The following is a 26779-nucleotide window of genomic DNA, read 5'->3' on the forward strand; positions in this document are numbered from 1 at the left end:
TTAAAACTCCTGCAGATCACTTAAATTGCTTTAAAGTGTATATTATAAAACCTACAAGCCCTAAAAAGGTCATTTGCCCTAATTGTGTCTGAAGTGCACTGCAATTAGCAGGAAGATCCATATCTCCTCCTGTGGTATCCTAGGAGCAGATTACATGAGTTAAAATAAACTCAACAAACACAGCTCAGTAGCAATAAATCAGGACAAATTTTGCTCTCGGGCCCCAGTAAAGTCCATGGTATTTTCTGAAGTCAGTGGACCTTTTCACATGCTGACAATCTGGCACACGCTCACACACCTCACCTCAAAACTGAAGCACATTTCTGATTTCAAAGAAGTTCCTCCCACCTTAGTGGCACCAGGTAAAGGTGGAGTTTGCTAAGCAGAGCCATTAATACCTCCACAGCACCATAGACGATCAAGTTCTTCCATGTTATCAATAATTTTTGCATCTCCTTTCTTAAGAAATCTTGCTGATTATAACTGGCATTTGGATTGAAAGGGCTCAAACCAATGAATTTCTGATCAAGACTAAACTGTGATGCATGGAAGTTTTGCTTGTGTTTGTTTCCCAAGGACTCCTCAGCTGTTTTCCCCACGCCTCTTTGCCTCTCTACACAAAAGTAAAACGCTTCCTATATAACTCACTGATAGCAGCCTTCAGTGTGCACTTGGGTAAACTAAGATAAGGGGGAACTTGAACACAGAGATACAGTCTAGGGAGGATGATCTCGCCGAAGGAGAGAAGACGACACCTGGACTTTACCTCACAGCCATGCTCTGGAAAGAGCCGACACCGTGAAGAAGATCACGTACTTCTTCCCTCAACCACCAAAGACCCTCACTCTATTTTTACTACGCATGCTTGGACTATGTAAATGAATTCCAGGAACTCATTATCATAAGACACCCCTTTCCAGGAAATCTAATTAATATGTATGATTTGTGTGTATGTAAACTGATGTCCCTTGCTAGTTCTTGGGAGCCCTTATGGTGGAGAATCCCCAGGGTGACCCCAGCGCTGCTAATAAAGAATACCTGCTTAACAGTTATACTGGATTCTGACTGTTGAGTTAATTTCTTCGTTTCAGGATGCTGATTATAACAATGACTCTACCAGCACTTCTTCCCCTTGAATATGGCAAATACAAAACTTTTTTAAACTGCTCTATTATTCCCATTATAGTTTCTTTATTATGCGCATAGCACCACTAAAACTAACAGATATTTATGAGATAAGGTGCAACCTATTCTTATTTAGGATGGCAAAAAATAACTCATATTCTGTGGAATAAGAGATAATATTAGAAAAGAATTTGAGGTCAAAATGTGAACACTTTAAGCCCTTTTTGGTGACAAACTGCTGAGAGAAGCATATCAGTGCACCTGAGCAGAGCAACGGCACACTCTGAACCAGATATTTGGGTTGTACTTGAGTGAAGGGAGACAAAGAAGAGAAAGGAGACATGGAAGGAAGGAAGGCTCCAAATTCAGACTTTTAATTTGAGTGTAAAACATGCAGCATATGATCAGGCTGGTAGAAAAGGCTGACTGTGGCCACTGAAATGACTGCAGCGTAATGTCAGCGGGAGCACAATGCCAAGTCCTGCTCCTGCTGCCAGGCCCCAAAAGGTCCCCATTAGACACTGCATACAGCCCCCACACCAAAGCAAAGGGTTTTCAGAGGTACCAGCCATAACAGGGTGCAGGCAAGGACTTAGCCCTGAAAGCAAACTGCTCCCATTGACTGCCATAAATATTTTCCATTTGAGAAGCCAAGCAACTGCCCTGATGGCTGTGATCCTTATCAGCTAAATTCTCCCTGCTATCAGACTCATGAGGAGATCAGAGTGAGATCTGTGGTAATTAAAAATGAACGATACCAAATTAGTTAAGCTCATTCCTGACTGTCAAGAAGTAATGGAGTGATTCAGAGGTCTGGATTTCACTGAGAGAGGATCCCTGTCTGCCACCCCCCACCAGTGCAATGCTCTTTGCCTCCATGTATGTACCCTACATCCAAAACGGTAAGGGGAAGATGCCTGGAGGGGACATTTTAAATGGGACGCAGAGGAGAGCCACACAGAGTAGCTTTGAGTACAATAAATATTGTCTTTTTCCCAGCCAAGATCTTTGCTACACTTCTAAGGCATCTCTTTGCAGGATCCCTTGAAACAGTAATGTGGTGGCATCAAAAATATGACTCATTTCTGAACAAACACCAGCCTGAGAGAGGTGGCCGAGCAGTCTGGCGTGGCTGTACCATGGCCTGTCCAGAGGCAGCCCAGCCCCATGGGGCATTGACGTACTACACTACACTGAATGACAAAATGCAGGCTGACACCCTGATGTGGGGTCTGAAAGTGGCGATGGCCATAGCCCCACAGGGCAAGGGGATCAGCAAAAAAGAGGGGAGTGAAGTATAGAAAGGGGCATGTTATCCCAGTGCATTGCAAGAGAGCTACTGTGCCACAGAGCTGCTCCTGCACCTTCCCTCCTGTATCTGGGGTCACTGCATAGCAGGGCCTCCTACAGCATCACAAACATGTGTCATGTGAGGTTCCTTCTTTCTTCCCACCTCCCACCTGGATGGGAGAGAGAGATGTGGAGGGGAGGGTAGCAGGAGGGGAAGGTGGGTCATCCTGCTGCTCTGTGTTCATGGCAAGATAAAGGCAAAAAAAACCCTTTTTCTAATAACCAGGTCATAAAGCAGTCAAAATATGACAGCCCTTTCTACTGAACCCCATGACTATTTCTCAAGAGGACCCCGTCTTCTCTGCAGGTAAACTTTGCGGATTAAGTTTTTGAAGACTCAAAAAAAAAGGCTGAATCCTGACACGTTTTTGGGACTACAGCCATTTCAGGGAATGCTGACAGTTACTCTCAGTAGGTCACAGTCAGCTGTGCTTTGCAGGTTGGCGTGCACTTCAAAATGCAGCAGAGCACAGAGATACCCAACCTAATTTTAAATGGGTTCATTCGAATGAAAAAGCAGTAAAACACAACATCCTGAAAATGAGCACATCTCAAGACACCGACTGAGCTCTGGTGCCACAGTTAGATTGCTCCAGATATGTGAAGCACCTGAGCTAATACATTTTTAGCAATCTCAAGTGTCTTTCCACTCCACTGGAGACCACAGTCTAGACATATTTACAGAGATGATTGGAGACATTTAACATATTGTTATACCATCTTTCAAATTCCTAGTTCAGGCACAATTTAAAGAGAATGACTGTTGAGCATTTGGAAGCGGGAGAGGTTGGCGCAGTATTCTCAGGATCCAAAATTAATGACAGCCTGCAAGTCACTTCTGTTTTCAGAGAGCAGTAAAGATCGATAGCAGATATTCTCAAGTGGCAGGCATTACTGAATAGATGAAAACAACTGCAAACTGTACATTGTGCAGTCAGCAACGGTGGCAGATGTGTTCCCAAAAGAGCCCACTTTCTCACCCAGATTCCTCCATATCCATTGTGTCCTAACTGCCACCAAGGACCACTGAGGGCTCTACCAACCCCAACCAGACAAAAAAAGCCCTAAGAGCTCATGCTGCTATACAACTGCAACCCTTTTTTAACAGCAGAACATAGTTGGCTAAGCTACATCTTATGACTAGTAGATACCAATCAAAACTTCTGAAGATAACATCTCCAAAACTGGAAATCATCTTACCTGGGGTAATTGTGCTGTGGTCCCTGGTTCTGCAGGCTGAAGGACTGAAAGAGATATCTAAGGGAGCCCAAGACTCTACCAAATGTCATAATGAGTCCCAGTGTAAGTATGCTCTGGCATAGGGTAGGATCTACAAGATGTAGGAGATTCTGAATAAATTTGCAGAATGTCTAGAAAGACTCATCTCAAAGGATAATGGCATAGTTATGGTATTTCTTGATAGGCCTCAGGATAAAATAACCCTAGGCCTATGAGAAAAGGAAGGCATCTCAAAGAGCCATTTATTACTTGGTGAGAGGTGTATGCATATGCAACCCCTGGCCCACAAATCTCACTCTGTACAGAATCCATCAAGAACGTGAGTTGTAGCAGCCCCAAATACAGAACCTTTCATTTTCCTCAGGTTACAGAAATAAATTTATGCTTTTAGTATAAGACATCCTTGGTCCAGCCGCTGTGTTGTCAGATGAGACAGAAGCCACCAGCTCAGAGAATATGACAAGTCAGTGAGGAGGTGTCTATCTGTCAGCATTTTCCATACAACTCATCATCAACAACAGACACCCATGTGCAAACTCTAAGGGGCTGGAGGGCACATAATTTTTAAAAGCTGCCTCTCCCAGTATATCCCACCCATTGAAGAATGGACTGTCAGCCAAACTCTATGCTGGTTCAGATACGTTGCAGTGAAAACCACCACGTTAGCCAAGTGGGAGGGGAGTTCCCTACACATTCCTGCAGTGATTGACTACTGTCGACAGATTCATGTTTTCAGCCTGAAAGATTGGTTGTTCTTAAAGCAAAAGGTGAAAGACTAAGAAATGAGAAACCTAAAATTACTTTTGCCATCAGAATATAGCCAGACATCTCCTGAAGCCAGATAATCTACTACAGACACGAAAAAAGACAGAACTACATTAACACCACTGCACTCCCAAGAGCCCAAAGAAGAGATGAGTTCTGAAGGGTTCAGTAAAAAAAGTCGAATATCCAATTGCTTCTCAAACCAGCTGAATTTCCATGGGACTTAACAGCAACACTACGAGGAGGAGAGGCATCTACTGAGATGAGTTTTCCAGTGTATTTAACAGAATCCTGTACTTTGGAGTATAATATCACAGTCAATCTACTGGGCAAAGTTTTGCCCTTGTCTATCAGGGGGCCAGATATGGAGAAGCCAGAGATTCATCTCTTGTTATAAAACAGCTGAATTTTCATTGGAACTGATTTAAGACCAGAAAGACACACAAATAAGAGGAGATGAAGAGGGAAGTGCACCATTTGTCGAAATCTGTAGCAGAAAGTCAAGGAGAGTGTAATGTTCCTGGACCTTAAACCATTTATCACAAGATTTAAGAAGAAATAGTGTATGTCAGAAAAAATGAGTTACACCTATGTACTCCAGAGTACAACAAAAGTGGGTTTGCAGCAGAAGGGATAACACTATGTGCTCCTTTATAGTGCAGACAGCAAAAAGTCACAGGCTCTAAGTATAACGAGGGACACTCACCAGTAGAAAAAGCTGTAACAGGAGGGAAAATGAAAAGAACAAAATAAATGAGCAAATAAACGGAGAGCTTGTGGGCTCTTCATCACCGGAGGTTCCTGAGAACAGTCCAGCCAAACATCAGCCATGAAAGACAAAGTCATTGCTATATAGCTATTTGGGCTGGGGTATGAAATATGGGACCAACTGAGTTGCTTCCCAGCTCTATATTTCTGTAATTGAAAAACACACCCTAAGGATATACAGACATTCCACATTTAAAACCTCAGAAACTAAACCCAAATACCAGGAATGACACAGGCAACTTCTCAAATGATGCTTGCAAGCAGTCAGCAATCTTCCAGTGGTCAACACTGCTGCAGAAAACATTTACGTGTCTCACACTGGCACATACGTTGTAAAGAAATGAACAATAAACCTTTACAGGAGGAGAGTCAGAAGTGAGTAAATCTCACCTCTCCTACAGTAGATCTGAAAGGATGTCGCAGTTGTTCATCCTGTTTGTCAGATACAATAATTTATACTCCCTGATACAAATTACTGAGAAAGAACAGCACTGCTAGGATCTTTTGTGGAGAGAATTGCTAGAGCAAGGAAGTGTGTTACGAGAAAAAGCATTCAGCCTGGGAAGCTACAAAACAGTGAGGGAACAGTTCAAACGTGTTTGCAGAGAAGTTCACTTATGTCCCCAGATGCAAACAAGTGTTTTAACGTTTAAAAAACCACAGGACCAAGTGATATGAGACCACTCCAAGTCGCTAAAAATAAATACAAAAATAAATAAAATGCAAAAGCTTCATCATGAAAATAACTCAGGCAAATAAGATATTTACCATTACTTATGCATTCAGCTTATTAATTAGCTAAATAATGCAGGTAATGAGAATTTGGACACTATGCAAATATAATCTGTCTACTCTTGGTCACCATTTTGGCCAATAGAGCCAAATGAATTAGAGAGCTGCAGAACTTAAGAGTATGGCAGCTCAAGACAAGCCACCACATCTCTTCAAGGGGTGTTGTAATAGACGTGCCTTGTCTGTGAATTAGCGTACAAGGGTACCTGTAGCAGATACTGAGCTATACAACTATGCTGCAAAGACAATCCCTGCTCCACAGCTCCAAGAGACAAGAATAAGGATTGGAGGGGAAGGACTAACTCAGAGACACTCAGGACATCAGTGACAGAGCTAAGAAGCCATACAAGGGTAAATAGCACAAACAGCTAGTAATGGTCTGTAAAATGAAAAGTGCCAACATACTGCATTCCTTCCCTTTCACCGGGTCAGGTAGTCCAGAACACTCCACCGACGGATTCGGGACAGCCACCCTCCATCTGGAGCCACTGCTGTCACACTCTGTGTACTCGAAGTGGTAATCTGTCTGCAAGCAATTACAAAGAGTTTCAGTTTCATCATAACATTTGCATATTAAGCTCATTAATCAAGACTGGGATTAGCAAACTCAGTTGTAATTAAACCAGAAAGGAAGTAGCTGGCATGGAACATACTGTGCAGCACTCTCACTGCTTTGATGATCACTGTGTATCATCACAGAGCAAGCACAAAGCACATCAGATGCTGTGCAGCACGAATGCTAACGCAGAGGGTGGGATTTGCAAAATCACTTGAGAGATGGGACACAGATGCCACTAGAATTTTTTTCCCAGTCTCTTAGAGCGGGATTGATCCCAAACTTCTGACCATCATGTATCTGATCTACAGCAGCCAACCAGGCTTCCTCTTTGGTCAACAGAGCAAGCCATACCTACAGCACAAGTCATCCCATGTTAGGTTGGATGTCTAAGATGGATGGGATGAATCACCCTCTTCATCAATTTCAGAGGAAAACCAGGCACATTAGGGGAGATAAACCCCATATTGGGATACCTCTGAAAATGCCATCCAGGGTCAGCTCTGAGGAGTGCCTCAAGGCAGAATGATGGTGTGAGGGGAGATCAGCCCCATCTCTGTGACTGAGATATGCCCTGAGCAGTCTAAGCAAAAAGCAGTAAGAAACTTCCTAACACTAGCTAGAAAATAATATTAGCTATTTATCTTATTAATAATATTGAATCAGATCCCACATACAATCTAGACTCACATCTAGTTACAATTTTAGTTTTGTCTTTGTAGCCCTGCATGGCCCATAAAACACAAAATTGTGGGACCAAGGAAAACAGGATCAGAGTTTTAGTGACAGGCTTGAGGTTTATGCAGCTTTAGGGCAGACTGGTGTGGTGGATCCATAAAGTTTGGTTGGTTCCTTGCAATTTATCTGGCTTCTCCTGGCAGGACTGTCCATGAACCAAGTAGGGGGAAGGCAGTGGTCATGTCTGCAGCCCAAGGCACAAGCCGAAGAGCTCCTTAGCTGGCATAGCTCACTCTCACTATGACGAAACCCACCCATGAAGCAGCATAATACTGCCTTCCTAAAGATCTGTGTCACCATGACTGCAGAGATCGGTCCCTAAGATATACTACCCTGTGAGGAGGTACTCTGTGCACACAAGGATTATTTTGGGGCCGATCTTTTCTGGCTCCTTCTCTGTTCCCTTGAAGTACTGACATCCCACATGATGGAGCAGAAGAAGGGGAATCAGATGGATAAGGGCTGGTCCATGCTGTCTCTGGTATAGATTAGTTAATCTCTGCAAATATTCAGCTGACTCACAAGGAGAAAACTTGCAATTCTCCTCATTTACTTATAGAAAAACAAACAATACTGAGTTTAATCCTTCTTCTACTGTTACCATAGATCTCCAGAGATATTCAAATGTTAATAAAGTTCTACTTAAACATCATGAAAGCCTTTGCTATTTTGCATCCAAGTGAAAATAATATTCAGATTTCTCTGGAATTAATATTTTCATAGTTCAATAAATGTCTTTGTGGCTCAACTTATGGTTTAGAAACCTAACAGCATAGCAGAAAGCAAAACTGTTTGTCTCAAAAATAAATCAAGGCATAAGAAGATACTATCAAACCCAGAGCCAAACATGAAATATGATATACCATACTCTCAACTCTACAAATATACTCAATTAAAATATGCATTTTCTCCCCTTCATCTCATTATACAATCTTGAAGGAACAGAAAAAAACAGTCCTTAATCATCTTGGTATGAAATCTGCCTATAAGGCAACCAGAATACATAAATAACATATCCATAATAGATCCATCTCATAGTTCATATCACATAAGAAAAAAAATATCTGTAAAATTAAATATGCACAACTGGAGTAAAACAAAGAGAACGACATTTAAATGCTTTGAATCTGACTCATGTTCAGATTTCTTTTCTATTTTGTATCAGGTCAAAAAGAGAGCAGTTTGGTGTCAACAATCCAGGTTGCTCTCACAACCATCCTCTCAAAATACACTTCAGGGATGTTTAGCCAGCACACAATCCTTCGGCAGCCAGAGGGGGTCTCAGAAGTGACGCAGCTGCAAGGGACACACCATGCAGTGCAGAAACATCCCTTCTAATGGTTGTCTGACTGTCAAGTATCATCAGAGATTCAGAACTCAGGACAGTAACTAAAATACAAAGGAAAAAGGATTTCTGCTCTCCTTCCAAGATAAGGCAAAACAGTCAGGTTTCCATGTCTCCTCTTCCACCTCTCCATGGAAATCTCTCCAGCTTTAACCAGTCAGATGAGGATTCTAGTGAGACAGATCTAACAGATGTCCTTCCCTCTGACTACCCCATCCTCATGTGCAGCTAGCTGTGTCCACAGAGGAGTCCCAAGAATCACAAGGAAGGGTGTACAGTAGAACTACAGTTCTTACATGGTCTCTTTCCAATAATTTTTCCTCCTGTGTGCTCAGTTCCCTTATGGAAGACTGGGATTTTTTTTTGATTTCTATCTGACCTTCAACTCAACTTTATGACTGAAAACCACTCCATGGACCTGGTTGTTCCTCTGATAATTGACTGCAATGAAGAATATTCAAATTAATTTCTGCCCTTGGTCACACACAAAGAGCTCCAAAAATCTCTGCCAGCTACCAATGCTACCATCTGAGAATCAAAGATGCATAGAATCACAGAATGGTTTAGCTTGGAAGAGACCTTAAAGATCATCTAGTTCTAATCCCCCTGCCATGGGCAGGGACACCTTCCACTTGACCAGGTTGCTCAAAGCCCCGTCCAACCTGGCCTTGACCACTGCCAGGGAGGGGGCAGCCACAGCTTCTCTGGACAACCTGTGCCAGTGTCTCACCACCCTCACAGTGAAGAACTTCTTTGTAATATATAATCCAAATCTACCCTCTCTCAGTTTAAAACCCTTGCCCTTTTCCTATCACTACACTCCCTGATAGAGTCCCTCTCCATCTTTCCTGTAGCCCCCTTTAAGTCCTGGAAGGCTGCTACAAGGTCTCCCCAGAGCCTTCTCTTCTCTAGGTGAAACAACTCCAACTCTCTCAGCCTGTCCTCACAGGGGACGTGCTCCAGCCCCCTGATCATCTTCGTGCATCCTTCTTATGCTGGGGAGCCCAGAGCTGGACACAGCACTGCAGGTGGAGTCTTACCAGAGCAGAGTAGAGGGGGAGAATCACCTCCCTCAACCTGCTGGCCACACTTCTCTTGATGCAGCCCAGGACATGGTTGGCTTTGTGGGCTGCAAACGCACATTGCTGGCTCATAGTCAGTTTTTCATGCACCAGTACCCTCAAGTCCTTCTCTGCAGGACTGCTCTCAATCCACTCACAGCTCAGCCTCTATCCTTATTTGGGATTGCCCTTACCCAGGTGTAGGATCTTGCACCTGGCCTTGATGAATTTTACAAGTTTCACACAGGCCCACTTCTCAAGCCTGTCCAGGTCCCTCCAGATGGCATCCCTTCCCTCTAGCATGTCAACCACACCACACAGCTTGGTGCCATCAGAAAACTTGCTGAGGGTGCACTCAATCCCACTGTCCACATCCTTAACAGAGATGTTAAATAATACTGATCCCAGGACAAACCCCTGAGAAACGCCACTCGCCACTGGTCTCCACCTGGACATCGAGCCACTGACCTCAACTCTTTGAGTGTGACCATCCATCCAATTCCTTATCCACTGAGTGGTCCATCCATCAAATCCATGTCTCTCTATTTTAGAGACAATGATGTTATGTGGAACAGCGTCTAAAGCTTTGCACAAGTCCAGGTAGATGACGTCAGTTGCTCTTCCCTTATCCATGATTGTAGTAGGTCACCAAATTTGGCAGGCACAATTTGTCCTTAGTGAAGCCATGTCATCATTTGCTGTCACCAATCACCTGTTTTCCATGTGCCTTAGCATAGTTTCCAGGACGATCTGCTCCATGATCTTGCCAGGCATGAGACTGACTGGCCTGTAGTTCACCAGGTCTTTTTTTCCCTTTTTAAAAATGGGTGTTATGTTTCTGCTTTTCCAGTCAGTGGGAACTTCACCAGTCTGCCAGATCTTTACAAATATGATGGATAGTGGCTTAGCAACTTCATCTGCCAGTTCTCTCAGGGCTCGCAGATGAATCTCATCAGGTCCCATGGACTTGTGCACATTCAGGTTCTTTTGATGGTCTCAAACCTTATCTTCTCCTACAGCGGGAGGTTATTCTTTCTCCCAGTCCCTGCCTTTGGACTCTGTGAATTGGGCAGCATGGCTAGTGCACTTGCTGGTGAAACTGAGGCAAAAAAAGTTGTTGAATACCTCAGCCTTCTCCATGTCAGCTGTACTCAGGTCTCCCACTTCATTCATTGCGGGGGTACAGTTTCCTTCATCTTCCTTTGTTGCCCTATATACCTGAAGAAACCCTTCTTGTGATTTCTCACATCCCTAGCCAAGTTCAGCTCCAGCTGTGCCTTGGATTTACTATACTATGCTATACTATGCTATGCTATGCTATACGCTATGCTATATGCTATGCTATACACTATAGTATATGCTATTCTATTCTATTCTATTCTATAGTTCTTCTCCCTTATACTATAGTTTTACCTAGAAACAATCACTGAGGGCCCAGCCGTATCCTTTATAATCAGAATACATCCATGCTGCATCACAGCTGCATGACAGCAGCTCTCAACTTTGGCTGCACCACTGGCCAGCTTTAAATTAACCAGTTTGGCTGCTTACAGTGGGTGAATGTAGCTGCATGGAGCTCTGGTTCAGCTAAATGATCCAGCATATCAGGCTGGTTTAGCAGCCATGGTAACACTACCCTCAGCACCTGGTGTAGCTCAGGTCCATCCCTATGAGCTAGAAGCATGCCTTGACCACAGCATCGACACCTTCAGAGCACACGTGATGTATGCAGGCACTGGAAATCAGCCATTAACACTGGCTTACTAGGCTCAGCACTTCTAATCTGCCTCAGCAATTTGAACTTCCAAATATAGAAGGCTGACAGAGGAGCCTCTTCAGCACCGTGGGACACTTACAACACCTTTGCCTCTCACTGAAAAATGCCGTTGCATTATGTTGGGATTTATTCTCCTTCCTGACAGAGAAATTTCTTCACCCACCAGTTCTCTGAAATGAACTTCACAGCAAATTCATTGCCAGATGTTATCCATTGCCAGCTATTACTGTGTTTTTGCTTTCAATGTTTTTTCCCCACTATCAACCAGACATATAGTATCTTTAAATTTGGCCATGGGCCTGCTTTAATTTTAACTGTAATTCTGACTCTGTTTTATTATTTTTCTGGGCTTGGCCTTAATGTTTTAAACATGTCCCTCCCCCTGTTCAGCTGTTATTTCCTATAACATTTCCTATTTTATTGCTCATAAATCCTAGGCTTTGGCAAAACTGGTTTGAATTTCAGACCCAAAGAGTAGGTTTCCATAGAAAAGTGTCTCTCGGGAGAAAATGAACAACACCCCATATAGAGTTAAGCTTAAAAAAAAGCAATTTTCTAAATGAAAAATTGATGCTGTTACAAGAAGCCACTCAGAATCAATGTGTGGTCATCAGCATTACATTTCAAATGAAAGGTTTATAGTAACCTGAAAAATGCCACCAAAAATAGTCAAGTGTGTTTGTTTTACCCTGTGCTGAATTTTGCTTCATTGTTCTTGGATAACTAGTGAACTCACACCTGCACTACCATGCAAAGCTGTTATAAAGAAACTCTGACGTACATATGCTCTCTTTGAAGGACACTGTGTACAAAAAAGATGTCCTCATGCATCCACATGACACCAAAGAGATGGTGCACTGGTCACCGTTCTGCCAGAGGGAGAAAGAAAAACAGAATTTATCTAGCATCCTATGTTCAAAAAGCATCGATACGGGATCAATGCCTGTCACTCTCGCACATGTCCTGTGCAAAACTCCAGCAGACATCTCCTGGTTCCCTGGGGGCACCTGCACCTCCTGACCTGCAGCCCTTCTCCAGCTCCCAGCCCACCATGAGCTGGCTGAGCAACACTTCAGCAAGGCATGTCCCCTCGACGTGTGTCCTGTAACTTCACTGCCCCTCTTCTCATACAGTCCTTGGTTTGACTCTAAGCAGCAGCAAGTGCTCCTCCTTGCCCAGGTCCCCAGACCCAGTGCATGTAGTGTTAGATGCCTCCAGTGCAGACCTCCTCATCTGAGCTAGTCATCTCACGGTCCTTTACAACAGTTGACAGACACAGGCATTTCGAGGGCACAGCTCCTCTCACTATTTCAGGGCATTTATGAAACTCTCCATTGACCAGAGAGCTTTCTCCCAGATGACCCCCTGTAGAACTAAGCTTTCTCCATGACAAAGAGCAACACCCACTTCAATGCCTTTCCTATTTTTCTGCACCAATCTTTTCACTCCCTCCTTTCCCCTAGATGGGAGATGCCCTGTAGCCCTTTCCACTTAACTAGAACTGAAGGGCAGAGAGGGCACAAGTCCTTACAACCAGTTCCCAATGCACTGAACACTTGATATGGGCATAAAACAATGGATGAAACCAAGGAGCAATAAACATTTACCATATCTGTTATGAAATATAATAGCAAGAATCTCTTGCAATTTAACAGATTGCTCTGCTCATGTTGTTTTCCAACCACTGACATCACTGAGCCAAAAAAAAAAAGAAAGAAAAAAAGCTTCTACCCTACCTGCCACAATATTACTAAACATCTCTTGAGAGTTCTGACACTTATTCCTTCCCTGAACTTGCACTGATAGTTCCACTGATACTTTTGCTTAACCTGATTAACTGCACACAATGCTATTAAAAGATATTGCTTGCTGAAAGGGGCATCCATAATCTTTACAGACCCACATGCTATCTATATCTACATGTGCAACAGGGATTAGCTGTGTATTTATTGAAAAAAAAAAAAAAATAGACCCACACACAAATAAAAGTGTCTTTAAGGTAAGAATGAATACAGGAAGAGCTAAGAAGGGAGTCCAACCGAGAACTCTTGTGATCCCCCCACACTAATCACACTGAAAAGAAGACAATATTTTCACTTCCCTGATACACCAAGACATGATATCCCAAAAGCCAGCAGGTGTAAAAACACAGCAGTTTCTCTGTGTGGCTGTTTCCCCATGTCTGGCCTCTGTAGCATTAGCATACTCAGGGACTTCGCATTCAACACTTTGAGACTACTCCAGTGTTTTCAAGGGCTGCCTATCAGTCACTTCTCCTAATTTAGGCTTTGAAAGCTGAGATGCAAGTTCCCACTTCTTATTAGTTTCAGGTTTCTAGCCCATCCTCTTCTTTTACTGCACTCATTATTTCTGATTATACCCTTTGGTAAATATCCCTGTCTTCCCTCTCTGCTCCTATCATCCCCAGCCCATGAGTGAGCAGCAGACCTGTCCATCAGCAGGGCTCTGTCACATCACTCATTTAGACTTAATGCCCAGCTCAACATTTCTCCTGAATGTGATCACGTTCCTCTTTTATCTCCTTTGAAATGACTTATATTAGCACTTTTCAGCTGAAAACTTGAGCCAGGCTTTCAATTATTTCCATCCATATTCCTAAATCCACAAATTCCTGAAGATGTTTATGTGTATTCTGTTGCATTTCTCTTTCTGGACTCCTGATTCATTTGTGGCTTTTTTGGCAGTGAGAAACCCAGCCCTAATTGCATTACTTAGAACTCCACAAGGCAGCTGCATATATTCAGACTTTCTGAAATCAGGCTTTTTGCATCTTGAGCCTAATTCCAGCACCAGGTTTCAATCACCAGAAGCTGAGGTTGAAACACTGCCAAAGCCATCTGCAAATTAAAGATGAACTGAAGAGGTTTACTGAATGAAAGCCAAAATTCAGCAAAAATATATCATCAATATTTGTGAGGAATCAGAATGACATTTTAGGTAAGTTTTTATATAACTTGTTTAAACATAATTCCCAGACTTCTAACCCAAAGGTGTTAAAATAAATGTCTAGTCCTAGGCCAGTGAGCGGAGTGACCTGCAGTGGACAGATCTCTGCAGAATGATGGGGTAAGTTCAGAGAGCCATGAGCAACTCTGTCAGCAGAAGGAGGACAGAGACAACCCTTATCAATGTTTAGAAACAAACAGCTGATAGAAAAGTGTTTGGATTAATATTGCATCCCAGTGGAAATGAGAAAGGTACTAAGCTCTCCTACCAACCAGGTCAAAGGACTTCCTTTGCCCTTGGTTAACATACTTCAGCAGATGATGGTCAGCAGAGAGAAGAGGTGTTTCCAGCACATCTCAGATGTTCAGAGCAGGGCACATGAACTCTATTCATTTCTTTCTCCAGAGCTGGAGGAGCTAGCTAGGCTAGCTTGTACACACATGTTTTCAAACAAGCATCTGAGGTTACGTGGGACAACTACTTCCCTTTGTACGTCTTCACCCAGCTGTGACACGCTGGGCTGCCATTTCAATTTTGAGCATTGGTGCAGCCTCTGAACAGCTCCTAGTCCAAGAGGTACCCACCTCTTAACTGAGCCTCACAGAGATGCTTGTCATAGAAATAATGTGTTATTTCTGTGTAAGTAGAAGTAAGTACTTCTTAAAGTAAGAGATAGCAGGGCTAGAAGGGTACTTCAAAATTCCATCTTCTAGCCCACCCATTCCTGACAGAAGTTTGCCTAGCCTCTTAGAAAACCCCCAGTGATGGATGTTACACAGCTCATAGTTACTGACTAGATAAAATGATGCTAATGTGCACAGACCATTCATCAGGCAGCTAATGAAGCAGTTATGATCATCGAGGAAGCTGAGCAAAAGAGCTAGGAGAAATACATGAGGGTGAAGGGTTTATTTGTTGAAAAGCACCGCTCAAAAGGTACCATTTCCATATATAAACAGATTCAGAGAGCCTGGCTGGCACCAAAGGCTGGTTGCGTCCTTCCAAGAAACTGCATTTACTATACTATACATTTACTGTATGGTTTGTTAAGGACAGTTGCATTCCCATGTAACACAACATCACTTGCATGAAACTTCAGGCCTGTGCTCTGAGCAGTGTCTTCTCTTGGCCTTCAGCCACCCTCACTCTGGCTGAAATCAGTGGAGATATCACCAGCCTCACTGGGCACCGGACGGGGTCAGACACAGTCATCTTTCAGCAGGGGCGGTGCACTTTTTCACTCTGACATTTCTTCAGCCTTTGCCAAATCCCTTTCAGCAGCAGTCCAGTAATGACTAGGAGAGTTTTTATTATCATTATCTTATTTATCCTTTCAGTGACCATTTTCAGCCTGAAAAGGTCAGGTCAGCCAGCAGCCCTTTGACTGTGAGAAATTTATTTTTCTTTTAAATAAAACTTCACAAACAAGCTATGTGCAGCCCTACCCCAGCCATCTTTGAAAGTGTCTGGGATTATTTATTTTTGCAACCTACAGAGACAAGTAGTCTTTAGTAAAACAGTGGCTCTTTCATCCAGGGCCTCATCTGTTGCCCAGCTAAGTCAATAAAAGATATCCATTGACTTCAAAGGACAACAGGATGAACCACAGTCAACCAGCTTGTGTACTCATCACCCTAAATAATAAATAACAGGCAATGGGCATTGCTATCCTTGCGAGCAAAACTGTAAAGAAAGCAAAGACTTTTCTACCTTTTAAGATCATCCCATTGAATTTCATGGGTGGAGATATCAAATACAGAATTCTAAGGGATGGTGCAAAATGGCCCTCAAAAATATTATTTCCAGCCAGACAAACTATATGTGTGGACACGTCTCCAGTGATGGCTTAATAAGTTAAAAAGGGATATTGGGCAGTTTGTCTGCCCCAAGCCATGTTTTATTTCTTCCCTTGTGTCAACACTACAGTTTATAAGAACCTGATCCATCCTAAAGTAATTTTTTTTTCACTAGATTTCAGCCAGAACAGCTCCCTGATCCGGTTCATCACACGCTGCATAAGTGCTGCTGTGGACACAGAGAAAGTAGCAATGGGTGGCCGAGGTGGAAAGATGGAGAGGGGAAGAATAGCAGGGAACAGGACTGACCTAATGGCCATGCAGACTTAAGACTGGGTTAAACTGATGGTGAAAGTGTGTCTTGATCCTGATGTCTCCTCTCCCAGCTTTCACAGCTGTGTTATTCAAGGGTTTGGGTCTCTCTCAGGCACGACAGAACAGTATAATGAATATGGAAATTAAAACAGTCTCTAGGGATGCACATCTCACAGCCACTCAACAGAATTTCCAAATGCATATTCTCATTCATAGCAACAAAGCCTTACAAATCTTCATCAAAGAGAGACTTTATAATGCCAATCAGGACATAAAAACTAGAGAGTTAAAGAATAAACTTTGTGTTTTAACTGCATCTTTGGTGAAATGCTGACTCCTCTTTTAATACTCCCCCACTTTACATAAAGCAACTCGCAGGAAAGCCATCAGCAAGAAATTCAGACATGCTTGTATGGTATCTTAAGCCCTAAAACACTTTTTTTCCTGAAGGAGACAGTACAGTTAAATCCTCCCACCCTGCTCCATTGACCGCTCCATTGACCCCCCACCCCAATAGCTTGACTTAGGTAATTTGGAGATGTGGGAGTGAAGGCTGTAGACACATCTCAAATAAAGCACATGAGATGGAAGGAGTAAATGGTACCTTGTAAAAATGGCAGGAGACCTCAAATCCTTTAGCAAACAGAAGGACTAGGGCTCTTTTATAATAGATAGGCGGGTTTGTATGGACCAGAGGCATAAGTTCTCCTCCTTCGTCAACTGCTGGCTTGCTGTGGAGTCTCAAAGAATTCTTCACTCACCTGCCCTACAAGTATAATCTCATTTTGCACACCTGGAGATGATACACTTCTCTGCAGATTATTTGGGGAGCCAGACTATTTTTGAGTGTTTTACCTAATGTCAAATTATGAGACAAGTCAGGAGTGGCATCCAGAAGCCGAGTCCTTAAACAGATAATACTTCTTACTCTGCAGGCAAAGGGGAAAACCACAAAACAGATCTAAATTAACTAATGTAATTCCACAGCATTTCGCCCACTGTCTGCATAGCTTCAGAAGAATGAAAGGCTTGGAGCACTTATGTTCTTTACATCTAAGACTCTGTAATAGGCCAGTGACAGGAGCCTCAAAGAGGACATTTCTGTCAGGATAGAGGTTGTAAAAACAGCAGGTTAATAACCTGCTGCTGTGTCTCTGACAGGTCATTCCACATATAAGTCACCCAACACCTACCGGAAAGAGGGCATAATGTCAAATAGTATGTCACAGCAAGCAGCAGAAGTTTTCCACTCTTCTTCTCCACCAACATATCCCTGTCATCATCTGATACCAGAACTCTCCTGTCTAGGCTGAAGGGATACTCCCTGCAATCATTTGCTTTTGGGCTCCACTGCCCAGGACTATGAAAAACAGTGCTGGTTAATACCTTTGGAATATGTTGGCTTTAGAACAGGATGCCAGTCAAATAAGAGTTGTTCAAGGATCAGGGAAAATATTCAACACAGTTCTCAGGTGGGACCTACTGATGCAGGACTGGATTGAGTTGTTCCACCTCCTCATCAGAAAACTTTTTGTAATATCTATCCCTGTATCTCCTACAATGTCACCAAACTTTTTAGCTGAAAGTTAACCGTCTCAAGGGTGACACAACTTTCTCAGGTCACAGATAAATTTAAATGATGGTATGAAACTGTCTGGCATGTTTCCAACAGCAAGGATAGAAGAGAAATGAGAGAGACATGTTCAATACTCAGAGTTTCCGCTGGGAGGAAAATCTGCTAGACATGATCAATTAATTTGTTGTAATAAAGAGCACTATAACCTGCTATCGATCATTTTTGTCCTGTGCTTTGTATCAAATGGATTTCTAATATATGTACATGTCAGGAGACTGGAAGGAATATTACTCAGCGAGTCTTTCAATTGTTTTTTTTCACTACAAATCATGTGATTATTTTGTTAACAACCTGGGGATGTGTTACTGATCCGATGACATTTCATTTCTGACTGTTGTCTAGTTAGGGCCTCCAAGGTGCCCTAAATACAAACAAATAAAAAAAGCAGTCACCTTTAACTAGTGTGTGGGCATGTATGCACCTGCATGTGCATTTTCACACAAGGATAATTCTGTCATCATTTAACCCACAGGGTCTACCTCTCCTTGGCTGATAAAATTTGGTACAGCTCCACTGTCTGCAGCAGAGCTACACTGATTTACACTCACAGAGACTCAAGCTTCTTGTTTATCTTTTAACAGAAAGACAAAATGTCATTAAAGGTAACACATAGGTCTCAGGTGAAATTTGGTGTATCTCATTGACACACATAGGTCTCAGGTGAAATTTGGTATATCTCACTGCTGCTCCATGAGACCACCTGATCGTGCAGCCAGAACTGCAGTTTTTTGTCTCTGCTTTCAAACCCTTCCAGCAATGACAGCTAATTAGGTACCACAGAATTAACTTCCATCTTCCACCTGCATGCCAGTGGTGACTAATTGCATTCACAGAACAAATCAGAAAGCAATTCCAAGCATGCCAGTAAATCCCACCATGGACCAGCATGAGGAGACTCTATAAGGAGCCAGACAGGATGGGAACGACCTCGCCAGGACATGGACAGCAAGGATGACAGAGCAGGAGCTTGATGTCTGTCCCTATCTTGGAATAAAAAAGATGCTCTGAGAAAGCACCCCTTTCACAATGCAAAGTCTCACCGCTGCGGGGGCACTGGGCACAACGCTACTCCCTTCCAGGGTCCCATCATGGTTCCTCAGGATCTACAGTACGGGCATGTCAAGGCAATGCCCACAGTGCTCTGAAGGAGGGTTGTAGCTAACTTCTGCCTTTTCTGCTTGCTAATACCCACTGAAACCCCACAACAAAGTCCATGGTTGGATTTCCTCCTGGGATACAACAAACCCATTTCTCTTATGCCCTCTCTCCTCAGATGCTTTTATGTTGTGTTACATATCACTGAAGTGCTGGTGCTCCAGGAGGGATATTAACATTAAATATAAATATAGGCATTACAACCAAAGCCAACTTTTTATTGATTACGAATCTATTCTCCTCGCCCTGCGCTACTCCAGCCTCGTGCTTTCTCCTGCAGCCTCTGCCTCTGTGACATCCCAACAAACATGCACATACACAAATTTGACTCTAATTTCCTCTACACAGGGATTCAGATCAGCCTGACAAAGGATTGCAAATAGCTAGGAAACAAGTATCTGAGCTCCTAAGGTCTGTAGAGTTGGATAGAAAATATCCTGATGGACACTGAGAGGGGAACACGTCACAGTGGCAATGCAACTGCCCATTCATAGCACCCTGACTGCTTCAGTGTGTGCTTCACCTCAGCCACATGGAGACGAACCTGTGACTCCAGTAAAATAAAAATCACACTTTGAGTGAAGCACATGTTGCTCTGAAGTCAGGTGGTTGCCAGCAGACCACCTTAACCTGGCTTGAGACAAGTGCAGGTCTTTGGAGATCTGAAAGGGATACAGGTGCCCCAAAAATACAGGAGGCAGAACTATAACTCGAGACAAAGCAGAAAGGCATTCAGACCCACATGGTAAACCAGGAGCGATCAAAGGCTATTCCCTTTCCTTTAAGGACTGTGACTTAAAGCTCCAGCTAAAACAGCTGCAGTAATGCTTCTCCACAAGCTTCACGTAATCGCTCTTCCCCCTTTCATTACTTCTATTTCCTATTTCTATGCAAAACTCCCATGGGAAAAGGTCACAGAAGATTTGGACAGAGATAGTCTTCAGCAAGCGGAGCAGAAAAAACAGTTTACAACCCTTTTTCTGGGGCAGTGACAACCTTCTTCCCTCCCTCTTGACACTGGAGATGCCGATGAGACTTTTCCTAGCCTCACATCCTTGCCAAGCGAGACCAGCCTCATCACTCCAGCAAAAAAGCAGATGCCAGATGCCTTATCTCATCCCTGTCCCCTTGGCCACCCCTCAGGATCACAGCTCATGCCTGTGTGGGGTGGCCAAGCTGCTCGGATCTGCCCCAGGCAGTAACAATAGCTCAGGAAAGCTGTTTGTTCCCTCAGTTCCTCTTCAGGTAGCATGGAGCAACTGAGCCAAAACGCAGCAAACAAAAGTTCAATCAGTCAAGGCCTGAAATAGAAACAAGACCGCCCTGACACAACAGAGCGCAAAAAGAGCTGCACAGGCTTGATTGCATGCAGAGCTAAAAGAGGCGTAATATTTATTCCTGGGGCTGCAGAATTTGCATATGACTCCCTCTGAGTTTATCAGGCGTTTTCCCTGTGTAAGGAAGTAAATAAGCATTATTATTTCTGAGCCAAAAGCAGAAGAAAGTCCTCATTAAACAGGAATTTATAGAACTGAAGGCCCAGGCTCGCTGCAGTGCTCCACAGTTACCAGTAACAGATAGTCAAGCTCCATGTCTTTGCCATGCCGCTGGGGAAGGAGTTGCAGCTAACACTAAACCATACAGGAATCAACCCAAAAAAGCACCAAAGGCAAAATTCAAAGCAAGTCTGAAATGCAAAGAGCAAACCTACACCTCTCCCCAAAACTGGAGTATCACCTGAGGCACAGGGACAAGGAGAGACCACAGTACATGCTTAAGTCAGTCTCCATTAAGCAAAAGTTTTCTGAGTATGCTGGAAGTTCAGCATCTGAGCTCTTGACCAGCTCACAACACACACATTGACATTCACCCAGCTTGCTGCAAATTCCTGTCTGAAGCAGGATCTGTCTGCAGGGGTTCGTGTTCCCACTCTAAGTGGATAATGTAAAATTCTGAGGTAGTGGTTGAATCATGCCCAAATATTTGAAATGGGTGAGAACAGCTCTGATGTCAATAGCTGGTTGGGTTTGCTCTTCCCAGCTTCTAGATCTGAGATCTGAAATGAGAGTCTATGAAAAATCTTATAATTCAGTGTTCATCTTACATCTGCTCCCTTACAACACAGAATATCAAAGCACACCTTGGGCAATATGGTGTCTTTATCCTCATAGCACCTTGCTATGGAAGATGAGTGCTGTTATCCCCAATTTCATTCTGCACAGGAGCTCAGGTCCAGGATATTTAGGTCCATATTTAAGATCCTTGTCCCTGTGCAGGCACCTATCGCTACAGCAGCTGGGCTCCTGACTAGCTTAGAGTCGTGCCCCAAGCACTGTGACAAGGTGGCACACAAGAAAATTGAATGCAGGCCTCCTGAGTGTCTAAAGACTGGATGAATCTCCTCCTTAAGAGCATCCTAAATCTGTTGAGTTGATCCTGCCTGAGGGACTGGTGGAAGCACCGCAGGAGGAAACCTCCTTAGAGCAGCCCACATCATGGTAATCCCAACTAACACCTCAGCAGGGTTCCAAAAAGCAGCAAAACAGGAGCATTTGGCCCCATTTCTGTCATTCTGCAAAGCTTTCTTGATAATCCATCTGTTTTCTTGCCAAGGAAAGCTCATCCCATAAAATCAGGGGCATGGGCTTCTCCAGCCAATTAGGCAGATAGCACTGCTAAATGTGCTTTCATTGAGCAAACAGGCTTCCCCCCTCGAAGGCAGTGGGTGTCATTCAAAGGCACTTGGCATGCAGGCCGTTATGCCAGGCCACCGACATCATCCATCTTATGTCAGCCAGCGTGATGAAGCCAGCACAAGGTTAATGTAGTCTAGGTGTAAAAAAAAAAAACAAAACAAACAAACAAAAAAAAAAAAACCACAAAAAAACCCACTGAAAGGCAACGTGCATATAAAGCAGCTGATTTCCAAATACTGTTAACTCTGAATTTCTCAGACTAACGTTAGCATGGGTTTCCACAGCATCTTCCCACCACTGGCCACAGTGCTCTTTGCAAGTATTGAAGTTTTAAGCAAGATTCAAGGAGTGACAAGTAGAAATGAAGAGATGTCATACGGGCATCACATGTTTCTACCTTGCAGTGGGCAACCAAATGCATTCTTAATTAGCTTTGAAAATCAGATTTAAGCACATGCATAGAATGATTATGTTTCCATTTTTCTCTGCAAACTGTACCTGTTTCAACAGTATCAAATCTGCCTCAACCCAGGAGTCTGGAAGTTTGCTGTCCTCATTTAAATGAGTCTAAATGTCTCCCTTCACTGTCCAAGGAGAGAGGTAGGGCCTCCAGAGGACAGTACATGTCATCTCAGAGGAGTCTCTGCCACCTGACAGTCTTTAAGATGAAACCACTCGGGATGTCAAAGTCATTCACTCTGAAGGCTGGAAGGATGAAGGGAAGGAGGGAGGATGGTTTGAGTTGCGGGGTTCTCTCAGTTGAAAAGCAAAGGATATTTCATTCTGAAACATCAATTCAACAGGAGATGGCTTGCTTTCCAGATAAAAGGAGGCTTGTCAAAATGCAGTTGGGAAACATTCCTTTTAATGTGGAATACTTCAAATCCCACCCACCAAAACATTTTCTTCTAAGGAAAAAGAAAAGAAAAAACACAAAAACAACCCAGTGGACATTTTTCTCTCATTTCACTCATGTAAAATACTGCAGACTGAAAATTTTGTCAGGACTCAGAATACGACCACAGTACAACCCATATGGCAGTTCCACTTCCACATGAGCCAGAAAGAACCCAGCCAAAGCTTTATTGTGTCAGATGGAGACACCATCAGCACTAAGTCATTGTAACACCCAATGCAGAGATAACTTCAATCAACATGACTTAAGGGTCTCCTGCAGCACTCAGGAAAACTCCAGGGATGGAGCAGTCATGCCAAGTCAGCCAAAGCCACTCCATGCCTTTCCAGCCTGCTACCTTCCACGTGTCCTTCTCTGTGCAACATCCTATCCTATTGATTCACAATTTGTCACACACCAAACAACTGTCTGCCCAATGCCATAATTCAGTGTTCGTAATGAAACATGGTAATTAGTCTGCTCATCTTGACTACAGCAAATCAATATACAACTGTGCACCACTCGGCACAGAGATAGAGAAATAATTATGAATCCTCTGCCACTGGCTGAGCATTTCGCACACATATGTATGGGCACAGAACCGAAGGCAGCAAATCTCAATTACAGCCTTTCTACCCACCTGACACCTCAGGCAGGACTGGAAAATCCAACACAAGAGATAACAAAGTCAGTGAAGCTCCTGGGGGTTTCCTGCTTTATATCCATGGGATTCACAAAGAGAAGAAATAAAGCGCTAAATCAAATTCTCCATTAGCAACCCCAGACTCCCTAATTCACCATTGCCTCCACCTTGGTCTCTCATGAAGATCTGTGACCATTTGAAGCTGTTCTGCTTTTGTAGGCTTTCACCTCCAGCCTCTACAAGTTTTCCAATACCACAATTTAAATGCTGAGACTTTTTTTTTAAAATACATAACCACAGGCAGAGAGAAAAAGTCACGTGCCAGCAGATTATCTTCCCTTTCCAAAAGAGTTATTCTCTCTTCTTGTTGTTCTTTTGCGTGAGAGATGTTCAAGTGAAGAAAACTGCTACAGCCAAGTTTCATATCCCAGGAAAACTGTTGTCTCTGATGGAAGACCCTGACTAGCAGTGAACCACAGCTGCTCTGTCAGGAGCCATTATGAGGAAGGATTACCAGCACTGGCCATCTGTCCGAGGTTGGGGGTTGGCTTTTTTTTTTTTTTTTTTTTACTGTGTGATGCTGCAGTAAATCACAACAAAATTAAACCCAGGAGTGACCAATCCCTTTGGGACTGAGCTGCCCACGAAGCACTGCTAACCCCACTCTGCCAGACAGGGAGATTAAAATAAAAAACCATCCTGACCTAGTGATTTATGAACAATGATTCAGCGCAACATGAACTGCACGGTTGATGTGTCCCTGTTAAAAAACATAAACAGTGTCAAACAGAAAGGAGGGCTAAATCAATAGCCATGATTTGGGCCACATTAATTCCAAATCCCTTTCACTGTGCAAATACATTACAGTGATTCACACAGACAGCCTCAAAGAAATAAGTGCCTCTGTGTTATTACGCAGCAAAACGTTAGGTGCTTGGGAGTCATTCTGGGCAGACAGATGATGGCATTAGTGATTTAATTGACCCTTACGGATAAAAACGCATATGAGGAATGGCAGGGCCATCAGCAAGCAGTAGTGCATGCAGAAGTCAGGCCAGTTGAGTGCAGAGGAGGAGTTAAGATGTTTTACCCACACTGGTAGAGCAACACAGCTGTTTGCTCATTGTGAAAGACATGGCCAGGAAGCGGAGTCACTGGGGGATGCAGGTAGGTTCAGGCATGGTAAGGCATGAGCATCCCCTGGGAACAGCCTGGTCCTGTCCATGGCAAGGGCCACATCCTCCTTGAGGAGACCATGGACCAACGTGATAGCAATGGTTGGTGATGGATGCCTTCTAGAGAGGAGGAAAAAGGTGTAATCTCAGGATTATCTTTGGGTCTAAAGCAGGGAAGGATATTGCAGAAGGTACCTGGTGAAGAGCCATGTCCTGACAGTGCACATCATGGAGGTGCAACCAGACCACCTCTCTCATGGGTTTGGGAGATGCCTCACCAACCCTTACCATTGCAACAAAGTGGGAGATGTCCTCAGCCCACTCACAGAAAGGACAGAGAAAATGTTCTTCATTGCCTGAGGGTGGTGAGAAGCACACACTGGAGGATAATGGTGTACATCCTGACAACTCTTCTTCTCCTCCATTCACTGCAGCTGTGCAGTGAGACCCAGCACACCATGGACAGAGAGCCAACTCCCATCCGCGTAATCCCAGAACCAATTTGTAAACGTCAGTGGCTTAGTCCTGCCTCAGCTGCCAGGAGCCGCTCACCCGCATGCTGGCTCCCGCCATAAGCAATCCCAAATGGAGAAACACTCTGAAGAGCCACAGGACCTAAATTTTATAGGCCGAGGTGGGTGTAACTGGACCATTAAATGCCACTCCCACATCCTGCACAGAGAACAAGCCTCTATATTTTGAAACAGTAATAACACAGATGACTAACAGCCGTTTGTACAGGGCCACTGCACTTACATACTCAGCATGTTTTTTAAGGAAGAAAATATGATGTGAATGATGCTACTAGGCGCATAATCAAGTTCTAATGATTTTTTCTCCTCCAACCACACGCTACCCAAATCATAAGATGTATCATGTTAGATGATGACAGACAGAAGCAGAAAGCAGTTTATTGGTGTCTTTCCTTGCCCATGGGAAAGTAATCACCAAGCAAGGTCTCACCTTCAGGTTAGCGGTGAGAAATCTGCAGACTGCAAGGCATAGCCAACTGCCCAGCAGATTTAGGATATTTCCACCCACAGATGCTTCACCCACCTGGTTCCTGGGCTGTAACAGAGCTCCCACAGGGATAAACCACCTGAAGACACGCCGTGTAGTGCAGAATGTGAATTAGCAGCTGAACACCTAAATCTCTGCTGTCATTTGGCAACAAGCAGAGAGCAACATGCTTGGGAAAAACAGACATAACTGATACCGTGGGTTGTGCATCAGTGTAGGATGATTTGAAGGCTTGGAGATAGACACACATGGGGCTGGGGAAGGGGAAACATGAGGCTGTACATGGAGATGAAAGGGAAGAAGTTGCCCACAGAGATGGATTTGGGGTCACAAAGAGGATGGTAGGGGCTATACAGGCTTTCTAGAAGAAGGGTGCTCGCATATTTGCTCCCACAGTTGAGGTGTTTGGCCTGTAATTACTTGTGTCTGGAGCTCATGGATTTAATAGAACCCTATCTGGGTGGCTGTAATGGCTGATGTAATTGGGTAATCGTAAAAGTACAAAGGTTTTTTAGTACTTGCATGCAAGCAAAGTTTGTCCTTTTACCTAGAAGGATCTCACATATAATACCTCCTGTTACAAATGGTCTCATTATTCAATACTGCAGTTCACATAACCATAATCCTTTTATCCCAAGAAAAAAAAAGAGTGTTCTTTTATAAGCATGTTCAGTCACAGCTTCCCCTTGAAGTCCTGATGAACCAGACTGAATTCATGGAAATGACTGTGAGCCCATACAGCTAAAAAATTATTTTTCATGAGCAGAAATTTAGGCTGCAAAGAGAGGGAGGCACAGATTTATTGGCATATCAAACCCTACTAAAAGTCAGGGAATGCATATTAGTGGAGCTCAGGTTGGGGGTAGATGCAGGAAGATTAAGCAGGAGAGTCTGTACTCCCTGTTTTGGAGAGAGAATCAAATTTCCAGCAATTAAACAATTTAATTTTCCAAAGCAAAGACAGA

The 26779-nt window shown here is 43.5% G+C and overlaps 1 protein-coding gene across 1 annotated transcript in view; it reads right to left on the reverse strand.

Moving 5' to 3' along the window:
- The window catches only part of ELAPOR2 (endosome-lysosome associated apoptosis and autophagy regulator family member 2), a 103465-nt gene that overhangs the window by 44665 nt on the left and 32021 nt on the right, over positions 1–26779 (reverse strand). Inside the window, exon 2 of the mRNA XM_074827939.1 lies at positions 6445–6565. Within this exon, the coding sequence (XP_074684040.1) occupies positions 6445–6565 (121 nt within the window). The remainder of the gene's footprint in view (positions 1–6444; positions 6566–26779) is intronic.

The sequence above is a fragment of the Strix aluco genome, chromosome 5, assembly GCF_031877795.1.
Source record: "Strix aluco isolate bStrAlu1 chromosome 5, bStrAlu1.hap1, whole genome shotgun sequence".
Lineage (NCBI taxonomy): Eukaryota > Metazoa > Chordata > Aves > Strigiformes > Strigidae > Strix > Strix aluco.